At 31.1% G+C, this 16,431-nt stretch overlaps 1 protein-coding gene across 2 annotated transcripts in view; it reads right to left on the minus strand.

The window, feature by feature from the left end:
* Positions 1–3,983: 3,983 nt before the first annotated feature.
* Positions 3,984–16,431, minus strand: part of LOC148311761 (putative phosphatidate phosphatase) — a 29,987-nt gene continuing 17,539 nt past the window's right edge. Inside the window, exons 4-6 of one of the 2 annotated variants that reach the window (XM_088278432.1) lie at positions 13,911–14,072; positions 10,673–10,849; positions 3,984–4,349 (exon numbers count right to left, since the gene is read on the minus strand). In XM_088278432.1, coding sequence (XP_088134558.1) covers positions 4,227–4,349; positions 10,673–10,849; positions 13,911–14,072 — 462 coding nt within the window. In that variant the 3' untranslated portion in view covers positions 3,984–4,226. Of the gene's footprint in view, positions 4,350–9,169; positions 9,503–10,672; positions 10,850–13,910; positions 14,073–16,431 lie in introns of those variants that run through there. The other variant, XM_088278431.1, reaches the window with a different exon arrangement.

The following is a 16,431-nucleotide window of genomic DNA, read 5'->3' on the forward strand; positions in this document are numbered from 1 at the left end:
CACAGCTCTTTTAATACAATGGCAACGCCATCTGTTGGATGTAACAGCGACACACGTAATACCAAACATTGCTCATGGCAGACAGCGTATTTCTTGACACTGTTGTCACTTGGCATTTACAATATTTTTTATTGCAACATTGTTTCATAGTTTTTTATGTTTTCATTGCTTCATAAGCATTATGAAATTAAACATATTAGACATATCGCTCACTCCTTTCAACAACTTCATCTATCAAAAATCGACAATTTTCAGTTGTGCATGTTTTCGGAATGCCCAGAAAATGTACTTTATCCCAGCAAGAGCGGCATATTTTTAACATAACATTTACCCGCTACAGAGCAGAAAGTGTTGTTTTTGCATTTTGAAGAAAGGGTATTGATTTATTATTTTTTTTAATACATATACTAAATATTTTTCAAATGGGGAAAAAACATTCAGGTTTTACCTAAAAAGATATGCTGCACAGTAAAAAGTTCAATAAGTGGCTCGATATTTATTTTTAATACATTTTATTATATTTTTAAACATTAAAAACGATCTCTTGAAATATCAAGTTTTTTGATTTATGATGTTGTTGAAAGGAGTGAGCGATATGTGCTTTCTGTTTTCTTTCTTTTCCGTTTAAACATACTGAGCCACGGCAATGCGTGGCTGGGTACAGCTATTTCAAAAATAAATAACTTATATTAGTAAATAAATATAATACACATATAATAGTATTGTCCTGCTGATATGATTATGTACCTACATAACTCTAAATAATTTGAACACAAAATTTTATATAAATATATATATCATTGTAAATGTACATACCAACGTAAAAAACAATATTTTTTGTTATTTTATTTATTGTTTCGGCATTAACTTTGTGGTAAGACATGTTACAATGATTAAAGAAAACACTTGTTTTTTACCATTAAATTTTTTTAATGTTATTATACAGACCTGAATGATGGAAGTTTAACTTCTGAAACATGTAGTCTATAATAAAACTCAAGTGGTAAAAAACAAGTGTTTTCTTTAATCATATTTTTTTTGTTAAATATGGCCTTTATATTGAAGAAAAACACAACAAATCTTTTTGGTTAATCTATGATTCAATTGTAATTTTAATTTCTATGTACCGCATATGTATACATATTTTTATTTTGTCACATTTTGAAGAAAAAAAAATACTATTGCAGGGTTAACTTTTGAAGTAATAGCCTCATTTAGTGATAACTTAAAAAAGAGAAACAAAAAAAATACTTTTAATTTTTTAGACATTTTTCTTCAACTTAAAATGGAAATATCATTTATAGATATAAGCTCTACGGGTTGCTTATTATTGCAAAGAGAAGCCAATTAGTCATTAACAGATTATTAATCTCAGTAATTGCAAATAGAAACAAAAACATGATTCTATTATAACAAATGTAAAATACAAAGGCATTGATATTTTGCTCAGCAATCATAATGCACACATCTAATAATAATCACATTTTGTAAAAAGATAGTAAAAAAGAACATGTGATGTAATAAATAGAAATAATCTTTAATAATAAATAAAAAATAATGTACAAGGAATCTTGTCAGTATTTTTTAGTAATTTATATTAATTTTTTCAATAAACCAATTTGTTTTAATTTTCAAAATAATATACTCATGGTTTTGAATATCATTCAACAGTAATGTGTCACAGTATAAAGAATGTAGTAACTGCAAATTGTTTTCATATCATAATAAAAAATACTATTAAATATACACATATTTATAGAGTACGTTATTAATAATAAATATACATATTATTAGACATATCGTAAAATTCACAAAAGCAATACACATAATATTATAGTACATTATGCGCTTTGATTTTATATAATATAAATATTAAATTTAGTTTCATAGATTTTAATTAGATTATTTTGAGATTCTAAACCATTAAAAATTACAAAACTATCGTATAATAAACTATAAAAATAGTTGCCCAAACAGAAAATAAAATAGCTTTTTTTTATGTATCCAAAGTAACATTTTAAAGATAAAACTACATTAATATATTTACTACGTAGTTTGTAATGTACAATCATATTTTGTTTCCATTCTTTACTATCAACTGTGTTTAGAAAAAGGGCTAGGTTTAGGAAAAAGCCAGAGAAATTTTGTGTTTTCTTTCTTCAAATTGAAGAAAAAGGGTCAAAAAGACAAAAATGCCAATATGACATAATAATTTACCTTGTGGAACTCATAAGCATATGGATTTGCAATTCCAAGAGCTGCTTTTCTTCTTTTCTTGTTTTTTATGTTATTATTTATTCCTATTTCTTCCTTTTCAGCTTACTTTCCATTGCAGTATAAATGTCTTGCACCCTAAGCTCCATCACTTACATTATTTTATCTTATTAAATAAATTCCACTTCTAGATCCAAGAATTGGGGGATCGAGATTGATCACCTTGCTTCCATATAATATATTTATATAAAAAATTGTAAATGTTTGTACATTCAAAATCTTAAATCTCCTGAAGTTATCCACCGATTGCTTTAAAATGTTGACATATTGTCGCATTTTAAAACACACTTGTTTTTATTTAATTTTCATCTTCCATATAAATAAAAATGTAACAGATGACAAGTAAAGGGTGTTTTTAAAAATTAAAAAAAAACAAACAATTTTTTACCATAATAGTAGCGCCATCTGATGAACATAATAGCACACACGCAATACTAAAATTGCTGATGGCTTACAGCATACTTCTTGACAACTGCTGTCACATAGCTTTTTAATGTTTTCGATTGCATTGTTATTATGTAGATTTTTAATATTTTCATAGCTTCATCACAAGCATTGTCAAATTATGTGTGCTTTCTATTTTCTTTCTTTTCCATTAAATCAGACCGAGCCACAACAAAGCGTGGCCGGACACAGCTATTTCGCAATAGAATAAACACAGTGTCGTTAATGCAGTACCTTATTCGCTATTGGGTGCAAATAGAAGTCAAGAAAATTATCAAATTGTGATTATTATTAAGTAATATTTCAAAATAAATGGTAATTATGATTTGTTTTTTTTTTAAGCTAAAAAAAAAGAAATCTGTGCCAAAAATCATTGGGCGCGTTGCAATCATATTATTTACCACGGTGTTTATAAAAAAAACTCTTATGGCCATTCCAGACCTACAAATAAAGTTGCAAATTTATAATGGACCATCTGACATACTCCAATCGGTATGGGAATATTTAAGTAAAAGAAGTTCAGATATTATTTTTGTCAACATTTTCAAAGTGACATTGCATCATCACCTATGAAAAAAAATAGTTCCTAAACTTTCCGTACTTACAGGACCCTTACCAATCAGGATTAACATTAAAAGCAGACATTACATAAAACATACAAGCTGCATTGAAAGAAAGGTATATTTTAGTTTAAAATTGCTGGAAAATACGTAAAAACAATAATAACATTAAGATAATGTTTCAGAAATAAGTAAAAATAGCATTGTATGTCATAGCTGCACTAAAATCTGTACTAACTTATAAATATCATAGTTGTTATAATACATAATTTGAGTGTATGTACTTACATCTAATAAAAATAATTTAGGATGAGAAATGAAGATGATAAAATGAAAAATATGTTCTACATAGCAACCTTCAACATAGGAATGTCAGTTGGTATTTTTTAAAAAACTTATACATACCTAAACGTGAAATACAAAAGACTATTTTTTTATAATTAAAATATAACTAAAACTTAAAATCACTATAAACATTTTATTATAACATAATTATAATGTCTACTGGTTTCGAAGCTAACCGCTTCTTTATCAAGACTGAGTATAAATCAGTCTTGATAAAGAAGCGGTTAGCTATGAAACCGGTGGACATTAAAATTTAGTTATAATAAAATATTTAAAATTATTTATAATGAAACAAAGTTATATTTTAATTATAAAATGGAAAATCACAAAGTTAGTGCTTCAAATATAAATTATATGCTATTTTTTTTATCACTATTTGTAATTAAGACACATTATTCCAAATAGTTGAAGCACTTCTTCAGTCCATCAAACGATTGTCTCAACAGTCAGATTTGTAGTAATTGGTGATAATATAAGTCACAAATAAGCTGTTCGCAACTTACTAGGCTAGCTGCACTTGATTAGCTGTCAAGTTTGATAAGCGGCTTGTATGACCTTTAGCGTTTCCGGGTAAGTTGCTTAGCAAATATTCCCGTCTCCGGGTCATACAGACGCTATAGTCGAGCCGTTCCCGGCTCCTCCGCTGTTACAAAAGGACTCATTGTTCTCTCTCAGCCTTGGAGCGGGCGTGGGGCGAGGTTTCCATAGATCAGATACACAGGAGAACTGAAAAATAAAAGATTATTAGACTAGTGTGAAAGAGTTAGAATACCTCGGAAGCAGAATATTTTGGGATGGCCGGTAAAAAGGCGAGATTGACAGTCGCATACACCAGGCAAGATTTGCGTTAAACAGAAAATCAATCACAGCAGGCGCCATGGCATACTTGCGTAGACGCTCTACTGCGAAACTGGCATTGTGGGTTCGATCCTGCCAAGTGCAAAATAAATTCAAGAATGATTTATTTTTAATTGGTCTGGGTGTGTGTGATGTATTTTTCACATTCACCTTCCCTATTCTTACTATCCTACATGCAAAAGCTTCTAATAGAGGCTTTGCAGGTTTATCCCTAAAAATAATAATAATAATAATATTTCAATCAAATAACATAGATCTGAAACTACGCAAACTTCTTGTCAAAACGTATGTATGGAGTGTGTTACTGTATGGCTGCGAGACATGGTGCTTATCTGAAAGAGATAATAGGCTGAATGCGTTCGAGATATGGACCTATAGAAGAACCCTAGGGATATACTGGAGAGACCACAACTCCAACGAATGGGTACTACGAATAATCAAAGAATGAAGGCACCTACTCGTGACTATCTCGAAGAGACATGCAAAATGGATCGGTCACGTGTTGCGACAGTAAGGTTTCCTGCACCTGATAATAGAGGGATGATGGATGGAACAAATGCCAGAGGACTTTGCAACCTTTGCGACTTATACGAGGACATGGGCTGTTCCACGTATGAGGAGCTGAAGAGGGTTTCGCGAAATAGACCGGAGTGGCGAAGAAGGTGACATTTGTTGCTGAAGACCAATCCACAGGATCGAGACAAAAGAAGAAGATGTATTCTAGATCTTCCTTATAAATGCGAGGTGATCTGTCATTGTTAATTTTGCTTTGAAACAAGTGAGTTTTTTAACGGAGCCAACCATCCTTATATAAGTTTGATAGAAGATTACGGGTATGTGCTAAAATTTATGAATACATTAACAGATTGTACCAATGTTGTAATAATTTATTGAAGCACTTAACAAATAAAGAAAGGCCAGGGTATTTGGGGATGCAAACAACACATACTCGTGCAAAGTAAAGTTATATGTAAAATCTACAGAAATAAATATTAAATCTTTGTTCAACATCTCAAATTCAATTCAATTCAATTTCAATTCAATTCAATTTATTCAATAAAAAAATAATATATACATAACAAACAATATTCAAGGCGTATATATTAAAAGTAAAAGTAAGCAAGAAGACTTAAAGGTGTAGAAGAATCCCGCTTCGGAAAACTCCTTCGGACACATGGAACAGATCAATATCCAATGTGATATTGTTCAACATAGCGGTAGCTCTTCCTACAGTCCTGTGTATAGGAATGTGAAACAATCTATGCCGACGCTGTCTTAGGTAACTATCGGGAACATACAGACCAATGTTCCGGATAATTTCAGGATTATCGATCATACCGCGCAACAATCGATAAAAATGCGTAATCAAATACACATTCCTTCTAGTCTCTAAACTATTGTAGCCAAGCATACCCTGGAGAAACTGGGTCGGGTAGAGCCAAGGATAATAGCCGTACTCTCTCATGTAGAGATACCTCAAATTCTGATATCTAATTCTGTTATTAAGTTATTCACCAATTGCTTTGAAATTTCGACACAATCTAGAATTATAAATGGAGCGTGATTTTATCTATCAATATAAATAAACATTTAAATGATAGATTATCAAAGTCTCAAATCTTCAAAAGTTATTTACCAAATATGCAAATATATCTCTTTATACCTACGATAGTTTAAAAAAAACATAGGTATCTTTTTTACATAACAGCAACACATGCAATACTACACATTGCTAATGGCGAAGAATGTTCCTTGACAGTTCCTAAAATATTGCATACCCACAAGCATTGTGAAATGTAAGCTACCTCTTTTCTTTTTTTCTATTTAACCAGACTGAGCCACAGCAACACGTGGCCAGGTGCAGCTAGTTAAAAAATAAAATTTGTAATCTTTCATTTTTATTTTAAAAAATTCCCATAAGACCGGGGTGCAATCAATTTTTTTTATTTAAATACTACAGCAGGAGAAATAATAAGTATTTCAAATGAAAATATCATTTTGTATTTATGTATTAATAATCAAACACAGATTTTTTGAGTCTACTAAGTTGTATTTTATTAACAAAAAACACATAAAAAATTATATTGTGGAAGGGTACATACCTACATCCCCCATTAGCTACTGTTGTCTCCCATAATTTATTGCTGCACATGTTAAAACTGTCACTTAGAATTGTATAGCTACATAAGGACCGTAGTCCATTTGATCTTCACATTCGTTTGATAATGCCCTAACAAGGCGAAACAATTGTCACAATATAATTTTTTATGTGTTTTTTGTTAATAAAATACAACTTAGTAGACTCAAAAAATCTGTGTTTGATTTAAAATTAATACATAAATTAAAATGGAGTTCTACAAATTAGACGCCAAGTCAATAAATAAATCATTTTGTATTATTATTTTAAGTATTAAATAAGTACTGAATCAAAATAATTGTTGGTGACCACCTGGCAATACTAAAATACAATATGTATTATCACGACAATGTGTAAACATATGTGATAAAACTAGCAGTGGCAAATGTAGGTGACAGGGCAGAGCTACATATTACAGCAATTTGGATCAGTATTATAAAAGTATTCACTTTGAACACCCAAAATACAAAAGTGATGATAATAAAATTATACCGATTCAAGTAAATGTGTACATATATTGCACTAGAGATGTGTCTAATGGGTAACTGTTACTTTTTGTTTCCAGATTGAGATGGTATTCATTACTTTTTTGTTTACCAGATTGTGATCGTATTCATTACATTTGTTTACCAGATTGAAATGGTATTCGGTACTTTTTTGTTTACCGGATTGAGATGGTATTCATTACATTCTTGGTTACCAGATTGGGATGGTATTTGATACTTTTTCTCGGTTTGTATTTCTTTCCAGTTGATGTATTTGTTATCAAATTGTCAAATATATATTTTTAGGAGCTATAAATGCGTAAGTTGCAATTGAATTTATGTTCTAATTGGCATGATTAGTTTTCAATAATCAAATGAAATTAAGTAAAAACTTTTTTTAAAAAGGTCATTATCAATTTCGGATTTTTAATTTGATTGCCCATGTCTTCAGGTTCAGTGCTGCAGAACAGCGTTTATTATTTAATATAATTTTGTACTTAAGTTATACATATTTATATATAAACATATATTTATTATTTTTTTTTTTTATTGGACACTGTCTATCCTCACAAGGTATTTGGAGATACCTGTTCTGAGGTAGGCAGGGTATGCTTATTCTTTTTATAATACAGCTTTACACATATTTTAATGATAATATAAAGGTGGTAAGACTGAAATAATATGAAATAATAATTATAAAAAGAAAGCAAATAATATAGCAGTCTATATTACCAACATTGAAGTCAAAGGATTCACACATCTTAACGGTAGATTGTGTTATGCAAGTTTACACAATATGGGTGTGCAACCCCGAGAATACCAACCAATTACTACTATTCTACTTTTCCTCCATTTTCATTCTCATAGCAGTATGTGTTCTCACATAGATCCAAGAATCTGAAGCGCACGACTGATCACCCTGCCTTCATGTAATCAGCGAACGAGTAAATTCAATGTGGTGCCCTATGCACCACTTAGGTGTGGATAGGGGCCCCAGAAAGTTTAGAGATAGATGACAGTATAATTGAGTACTGTATTTCAAAAATGGTGCAATTTATGTTTTAAAAAATCTATTGCAATATTCATGTAAGGTGGAAGGTTTTTGGTTGTTTGACTGTTTTTAAAATAATATATTAATTTATTTATTATATGTAATAAAAAATACCATGCTTCAAAAACTTGCATGTATAAAAAAAACAATATATTATCGTGTTTTTAAAAAGCAAAAAAAAAAACTTTAATGCAATTAATTAAATATTTAAGAACTAAAGCACATTTTGAAACTCATCGTGATGAAAACCGTTTGCATATTAACATGTGAAGTTCATTTTTTAACGCAATACTTTCTTGAAATGTGATTTAATTTAAGTAAAATACAATATAGTAATGCTATTTACTAACAAAGTTAAATAATAAAAAAGGCCGATAATATTGAGTACCGATTACTTTAAATATGAAATAGGATTATCTAGATATGCCTGAAATGTAAATGCTCCTTGTCATTCTAAACTGTTTCTTTCTTTCAGGAAATGGTGAATGTAACCACCAATAAAAATTGCGTGAAAACGTCTGTTTAACCATATAAAAAAAATATGCAAAAACGTTTTAAAAATGTATGACAGATGGTCGATTGGTGAAATAAGGAATTAATTCAAAACTGAAATATTCATTATTGATAAAATTAAGAAAGGAGTTTTGAGATGGTTTGGACATGTGGAACAAATGAATGAGGAAAGAACAGTTTAATAAATTTAAGAGGTGAATGTAGTGTAATAATACGAGCAAAGGAAGACCGAGGAAAACTTGGCAGGATCGAGTATTTCAAATACTTGAATAATCAGGTCTGGAGTTGGAATAATTGGCGGATATGTGTGAGGAGATTCATGGATGTGGAAGAGGTAAAGAATGTTTGGAAAGACAGAGTCGTGTGGTGTTCTATTCTCTCTAACTACCCCTCCGGGGTAGCAGCGTGGTGGTTAATTAATTTTTTCTTTGTTAGTGTAAACAGGAATATAGTGTAAGTGAGGATGTTTTCCGGAGATAAACACATAAAAGTAATAAAATAATTAAAAGACTACCCAAAACTCAATAAATCTTTAATGACTTCCTTCAGTATACATGTGTAAACAACGAGTAAACCAGATTTTACGAAATGATAAACATCGATTACAAAAAAAAGGTTTGTACATGCATAAGTAGTTGAAAAGAGTCAACAATAAGGATGTTATGCTGGAGACTACTCACAGATGAATGATTTAAGAGAGTAATGGTGTTCTTTCATAGGAATCACCATTCTCAGTGTCTATATTCCTAGATGTTTCATAAGAGTCGTAAATCTCTGTGTATTTGATCCGAGGTTTGTTAGTGGGATGACAACAGGATTTATCGATCAAGTTTTGCTGGAAATGACAACATGCAAAAAATGAGTGGTTAATTTCAAGGCAACGTTGAAGTACCATACGTAAAGAGAAGTATGTTTAATTCATGCTCTTTATCTATTAGTAAAGACCTAAAATATGGGGTTATTTGTTTAGAAAAATGGGTTTTATAATCCTTATATTTTGCTAGTAATTCATGTCAAACATACACATTATACAAAATTTTATATACATATTTATTTTTACTACAATTTAAAAATTATTGTGAAATTTTTTGGGCAGTGTTGAAATGGAAAATATGTAGTATTATGTGAAAAAATCACTGTTAGCTATAAAGGAGGTAGAAAATAGATATTTAATTTTATTACTTTTGTTTTGACAGAATACTATATTTCATAAATAAAAATGGGGAACATATTTTTTTTTATTGAATCAAAAAATAAATTACCCAATAAAGGTTAGCAGTATTTGGCAGGTGCTCTCCGCAAGTATTATGTATGTACTAGAAGATGGTGATTACCCTTATCCCCCCCTTGTAGAAGACATATCTCACATGAACATTAATAACAATTATGTGTATTTCAATCCACATATTGCTCACTCCTTTCAAGAACGTCATAAGTCTAAAAACTTCATTTTTCAGGAGAATGTTTTTAAAGTTTAAAAATATAACACAATGTATTAAAAATAAATATCAAGCCACTCATTGAACTTTTTAGTGATAAACAGATCTTTTTAGGTAAAACCTGAATGTTTTTTCTCCATTTGAAAAAAATTTTGTACATTTAAAAAAATAATTAAAAAATACGTTTTCTTCAAAATGCAAAAACAACATTTTCTGCCCTGTAGCGGGTAAATATCAAGTTAAAAATATGCCTCTTTTGCTGGGATATAGTACATTTTCTGGGCATTCCGAAAACATGCACAACTGAAAATTGACGATTTTTTATTTATGACGTTCTTGAAAGGAGTGAGCGATATATGAACAAGCTGTATAATTGCACACCAACAGTTGCTTGTAATATGCAGTGTGATGGTATTATATTGCATAGAATAGTTTTAGTACTCAAAATACAATCAAACTTACGTCACTAGCTGTAGATTAGTTTCCTTCTCATGGAGGCAGACACCAGGCTAACATGAAAAGTAATGTTACTGAAATATGACAAGATAACATGGGTCTATACTTACAATGACTATGGCAGATACGATGCCAATGCAAGCCCCGCCCAGGACATCGCTCCAGTGATGCTTGTAGTCAGATATGCGAGACAGTACGGTGTACCAGGCTAACATGAGGAATACAAACTGGATTCCATGGCGCAGAAGTTTGGAACCGGACCAACGAAGGCGACACTGAAGGTAGACCTAGAAAAATATTAAACAAAATGATTAATTGAATATTCTTCTTCCTGGCTACATCCCAACTTATCGTCTTTGTAGACTGCTGGGGTCAGCTCTCCTCGTACTCAGGTTGTAGGTCCTTCTGTCATGGACAACGTCACCTAGGCCATGTCTTCGAACTATGTTCTCTCTTTGCAGCAGCCATGAATTTTTTGGTCTTCCTCTAGATATCTTTTGAGGAAGATCCACTGCTATTGCCTGGTTTACGAAATGCTCAGGTTCTCTGCGTCCTATATGCCCATACCATCTCAATCGTCTTTCCTCTACCTTCCTATTTATGTCTGTTATGCCCAGGCTTCCACGAATGTGTGAACTCTTTATTTTGTCTGTAAGGGACACTCCCGCTGACCATCTAAGCACTCGCATTTCAGCGGATTCTAGTTGCCTAGAGAAGGTGCTATACATGCCAGCATTCGGAAGATAATTAATGGAACTGTTTTGAACATACTCTGGTGGTTTAATATATTTACGAAAGAGAGTTTTGCTAAACCAAACTTGTTTAGTATTTTTCGATGAATTTTTTAAAAAACACCTCGTATCCCCGTAATCCTAGAGTGACAAGGTTCCAAACCAATTTTTTTTCATTCAAACCCTTATCTACACCCCAATGGTGCATAGGGCACTGCATCATATAAATGTAGTGTTATCTTGATCAAACATATAAAGGAAAGGTGATCAGCCCTCCGATTCAGGCACCAGTCCAGGGTATTATTGAATAAATATTAGAGTGAAAAAATCACTTTTATTTATTTGACCCCCCCCTGGAATCGAACCTGGGACCTCCAGAACGGTAGCCAAACGTGATGACCATTACACTATGGAAGCGGACAATTTTTAGATTATTATTAAACTAGAATTTGGTAAAATGAGTTATCGACTTAAAATTTTTATTTTTACTTCTTGATCTTCTTTTCACCTTCTAACACTTACCTGTTGAAAAATAGCAGGACCAAATGTTTCAAGAAAAAAGAGAAGAAAAAACTTGTCAGCAGGGCTATTTATAAAACTGCTCTTGTACTATGATCCGTGTGTTGCAAAAATTACAAATAATCAAGTAGACTTGGGACGAAAATAAAGTTTTACAATATTAAAATCTCAATACATAATTATTAACCCTTGGCACTCAATTCCTAATTAATGATTTTTTACCTAGCACCAATTCCTTAAATGATTTACAAAAAAGTTTTAAAAAATAGGTCTTACATTAATTTTGTATTGGTAAATTGTAGTGCGCATAATTACTGAAAATAATTTAAGAAATTGAAAAGAGCTAAACTCAACATCAGAGTAGACGTAATGAATACCATATTGAGCCACACTCCACATAGGAGTTTTGAGGGTTAACAGTAAAATATTGCATATGTAATTAAAAAATACACACAAGACCACCCAGGATCTGTCGACATTAAAAAAAGCATATGGGAAGGCCATAAAAATTCCAAGCTGATTGTTTTTGTTTATGTCTGGAGTAGAAGCGGCATACCTCTTCAGTAAAGTGTCACATTTAGATAAAATGAGATTGGTAGATGCACATACATACCACACATTTGCATTTTAACATTGTATCCAAACAAACTAGTATAATAATCACTTGGTTAGTGGATTTTTAAAGTATTTCTCATATTTATGATTTTAAAGTATAATTTATATTCCCCTCCGTAGTAGTGTAATGGTCAGCACGCTCAGCTACCATACTGGAGGTCTCGGGTTCGATTCCCAGAGGGGAGGGTCAAATAAATAGAAGTGATTTTTTCATTGCAATATTTATTCAATATAACCCTTCATTGGTATCTGAAGCTGAAAATTGATCATCTTTCCTTCAAGTGTAAACTATTAAGATAACACTGCATTTATATTATGCAGTGCCCTTTGCACCATTGGGTGCAGATGAGGGTTTGTAGAAGAAAATATTTTATGTTTATATTTTTAATGAATGTTACGGATAATACATATTATGAAATCAGATCGAAGAGTCTCTTAACCACAGCCTGTTAGAAAAAAAACATGTTCAATTACTTTTGATGAAACCAAGATATCAATTTGAACATAAACATATACAATAATCCTTCAGTGTTACTTGGTCCCTAAAAAGATCATAAAGTGTGCACTGAATATTAACACATTCGCCACCGATGACTGGTATAGGAGTCACATACATCATACTTTCAACGTAAAAAATATCGGTCAGAGCAATATTACTTTAAGATTTTGTCCACAGATGCCACTAAAAAGATAAAAATTAGAACAAAATAACATGTGGCCTCCAAAACACATTAAAAAAAAAAACAATTAAATACTTCCGGTTATAAATAAATATCTATGAAATTTTTGTTTAAAACTCCTACTAGTTTAAAATTTATATCCATTTTTCAAAAACGATGCAAATTTTTGCAGATGTGTAAAACTGTCCCGTCACAGTAGAAATTTTAAAATAATTTGTAGCCGATGCAAAAGTTTTATGATTCTACTCTTAGGCATTAAGTCACTCTTCCACAAACATAATTAATTAACAAAATACATAGTAATTGGCAATATTTTAACAGAAATTTATGTTTATCGATATATTGACAGTTCAATTCAATTCAATTAAATTTTATTTATTTATTTCAATTAATATATACATTACAAACTATAAAAAATTTAAATCGTATACATTAAAAATACATTAAAATATATATGCAAGAACTATTGCTAAAGGTGTAGAAGAATCCCGCTTCGGAAAACTCCTTCAGACACATGGAACAAATCAATATCCAATGAGATATTGTTCAACATAGCGGTAGCTCTTCCTACAGGCATAACCATCGGCAGGTTGGTCCTGTGTATAGGAATGTGAAACAACTATGTTGACGCTGTCTTAGGTAACTATCGGGAACATACAGACCAATGTTCCGGGTAATTTCAGGATTATCGATCATACCGCGCAACAATTGATAAAAATGCGTAATCAAATACACATTCCTTCTTCAGTAGTAGTCATCTCCAGCAGTTTTGGCTACCTAATATGGTGCAGTTATAAACTTACCGCAACATAGATCATGGTGAATGTCGAGAAAGAAGAATGGCCGCTGGGAAACGATAACCTCATCTCCTTTAGAAGATGATCATCGGCTCCGTTGCAGGTGAAGTTAGTTATGTACCTCCATCTATTCTCTTCCAGTGAACAGTTTATGTTCGGTTGGCAAACCTGCAAATTACAAAATAAATCAATACACTATTACAGATTCATCACACATACAAAGCAGCAATTTAAGCAATTCAAATACCATTGTTATACTGACCGAAATAGGGACAATGTTGTTAAATTCACAATAGTAAAAATCATTTGTATTTTAAATGTTAAATCAAACACTGATTTTTTTTAGTCAATAAGTTATATTCTATTTTCATTAATTGATTCGGCAGTCACTTTGTGGTAAAATCTATCCATTTTTAATTAATGATTCACTTAGTAAATACCACTATTTCTTAAAATCTACTGTGACACATGTTTTGATGCATTCCACATCATTTTCAAACACCATATATTCTATGATTAAAAAGTAAATTTTGTGACAATTATTTCGCATAGTTATGGCATTTTCAAACGAATGTGAAAATTAAATGGACTGAGAATTTTTAAACAATAAAATACAGCGTAGAAGACTCAATAAATCAGCGTTTGATTTAAAATTTAATATATAAATTAAAATGGAGTTTTACAAATTTATCGCCAACTCTATAAATAAAAAATAATTCCTTGGTCAATTTTTTTTAATGTTTGAAGAAAATAAATGATTTTTTTAAAATAAAACAATATATAATTTGCTAGGTTTCACTTTTATTACAATATTATAGCCTACCGGGAACAACCTTACTAATACATCTTAGTACTTAAAGAGTCAATATGCATTTTAACATATGAATAATAGGAGCATCATTTTTACAATTGAATTTCTGGGAGTTTCATTAATTTCCATTGTATTCATCATTTTCCATTACTAACTAACTAACTAACTAACCATCACGCCGCTTCTCCGTAGGGGTAGGCAGAGAGAATAGAATGCCACACCACTCTGTCTTTACAAACATTTTTCGCCTCTTCCACGTTCATGCATTTCCTCATACATACTCGCCGATTGTTACGACTCCTAACCTGACCACTTTCAAGTATTTGGCATACCTGATCGTGCCATGTTTTTCTCGGTCTTCCTTTTCTCCTTTTTCCACTAACATTCGCGTCATAAATTTGTTTTACCGTTCTTTCCTCACTCATTCGTTCTACATGTCCAAACCATCTCAACACACCTTTCTTAATTTTAACGATAATGCTTATCTCAGCTTTGCATTCCTTCCTTATTTCACTATTCGCACACCTATCATACATCGTTTTGTCGCACATTCTTCTGAGAGATCGTATAAAAAAATATTGTTAATTTTCCCTTACTCTGATACTCGTAATCGGCGTCCTAGCAAAGAACACAATCTATGAGTGATCTCGTAGTTGGCAGTGAACGTGTTAATTGGTTAGAATCAGGAAAAAAACTAGTGTGTAATTTCCGCTAACAACTGACCTTAGATAATAATAATTGTGGGGCTATGATATCGGGCATTGTGATAAAGTTGACGTTTCCCAACTTCCTTTCGATAACAGTTTCACAAAGAACTCTTTCATCCAGGACACAAACCAACCATTAAAAATAAAACTATGATATAATGATTACATATCAACAATTGACATCTTTACTTATTTTTTTTTGACAAAAATGTTAATAATATTAGTATACAACTACTCACCGAGATTTTTTAGGCTACCGATTTTGAGACGTACCCGTCTCTTCGTCAGGACAATCACTACCACAGCATGCAAACAATACCACCCTTCACCACCATAGCACCATTTACACACTTAAAACTACACAAAATAAGTAAAAATAAGTAAAAGTAATAAGTATAAATAAGTAAAAATGACTAACCACAAAGTAAATGCTTTAAATATTAATAATATTGAGAATATTATAATTGAAATCTTATTTAGCTAATATTGAAGAAGATACAATAACCTACCATTAATATTTCTAGATGTGAAAAATATTGTCAAATTTAAATTATTAAATGTATAGTTGAATTTGGTCCCCAGAACTGCATAAGGATGGTCATCCCACTAAAACAGTAGACTAGTTTATATACTATAGATGATTTAAATAACGTAAATAAATCCCTCATTATAGGTTACATCCAGTGAGATTTTTATATAGTGAATAAAATGTCAAACTAAAATGAAATACTCAAAGAATCTTGAAAAACTCCCTACAATTTAAAAAAATAAGTGGGTCTAAATTTTTGTCTACAAATTCTGGATTTGTTGCACTGGAAGAAATTTAAATGAGGTGGAAATATAGAATTTTGGGAATTTATAAGGTTATGACTTGACAGTGACTGGTATAAGGTGATCACTTTATACACTGTGTAACAATCACTATTCTATCCATGATTGACAAATCATTAATTAAAATTTCAGAAAGTTGTATTTATACTTCAATTGAAATGAAAGTATTTATACTTCA

The sequence above is a fragment of the Brachycentrus maculatus genome, unplaced genomic scaffold (genome assembly GCF_059751285.1).
Source record: "Brachycentrus maculatus isolate JH-2025_06_01 unplaced genomic scaffold, ASM5975128v1 h1tg000057l, whole genome shotgun sequence".
NCBI lineage: Eukaryota > Metazoa > Arthropoda > Insecta > Trichoptera > Brachycentridae > Brachycentrus > Brachycentrus maculatus.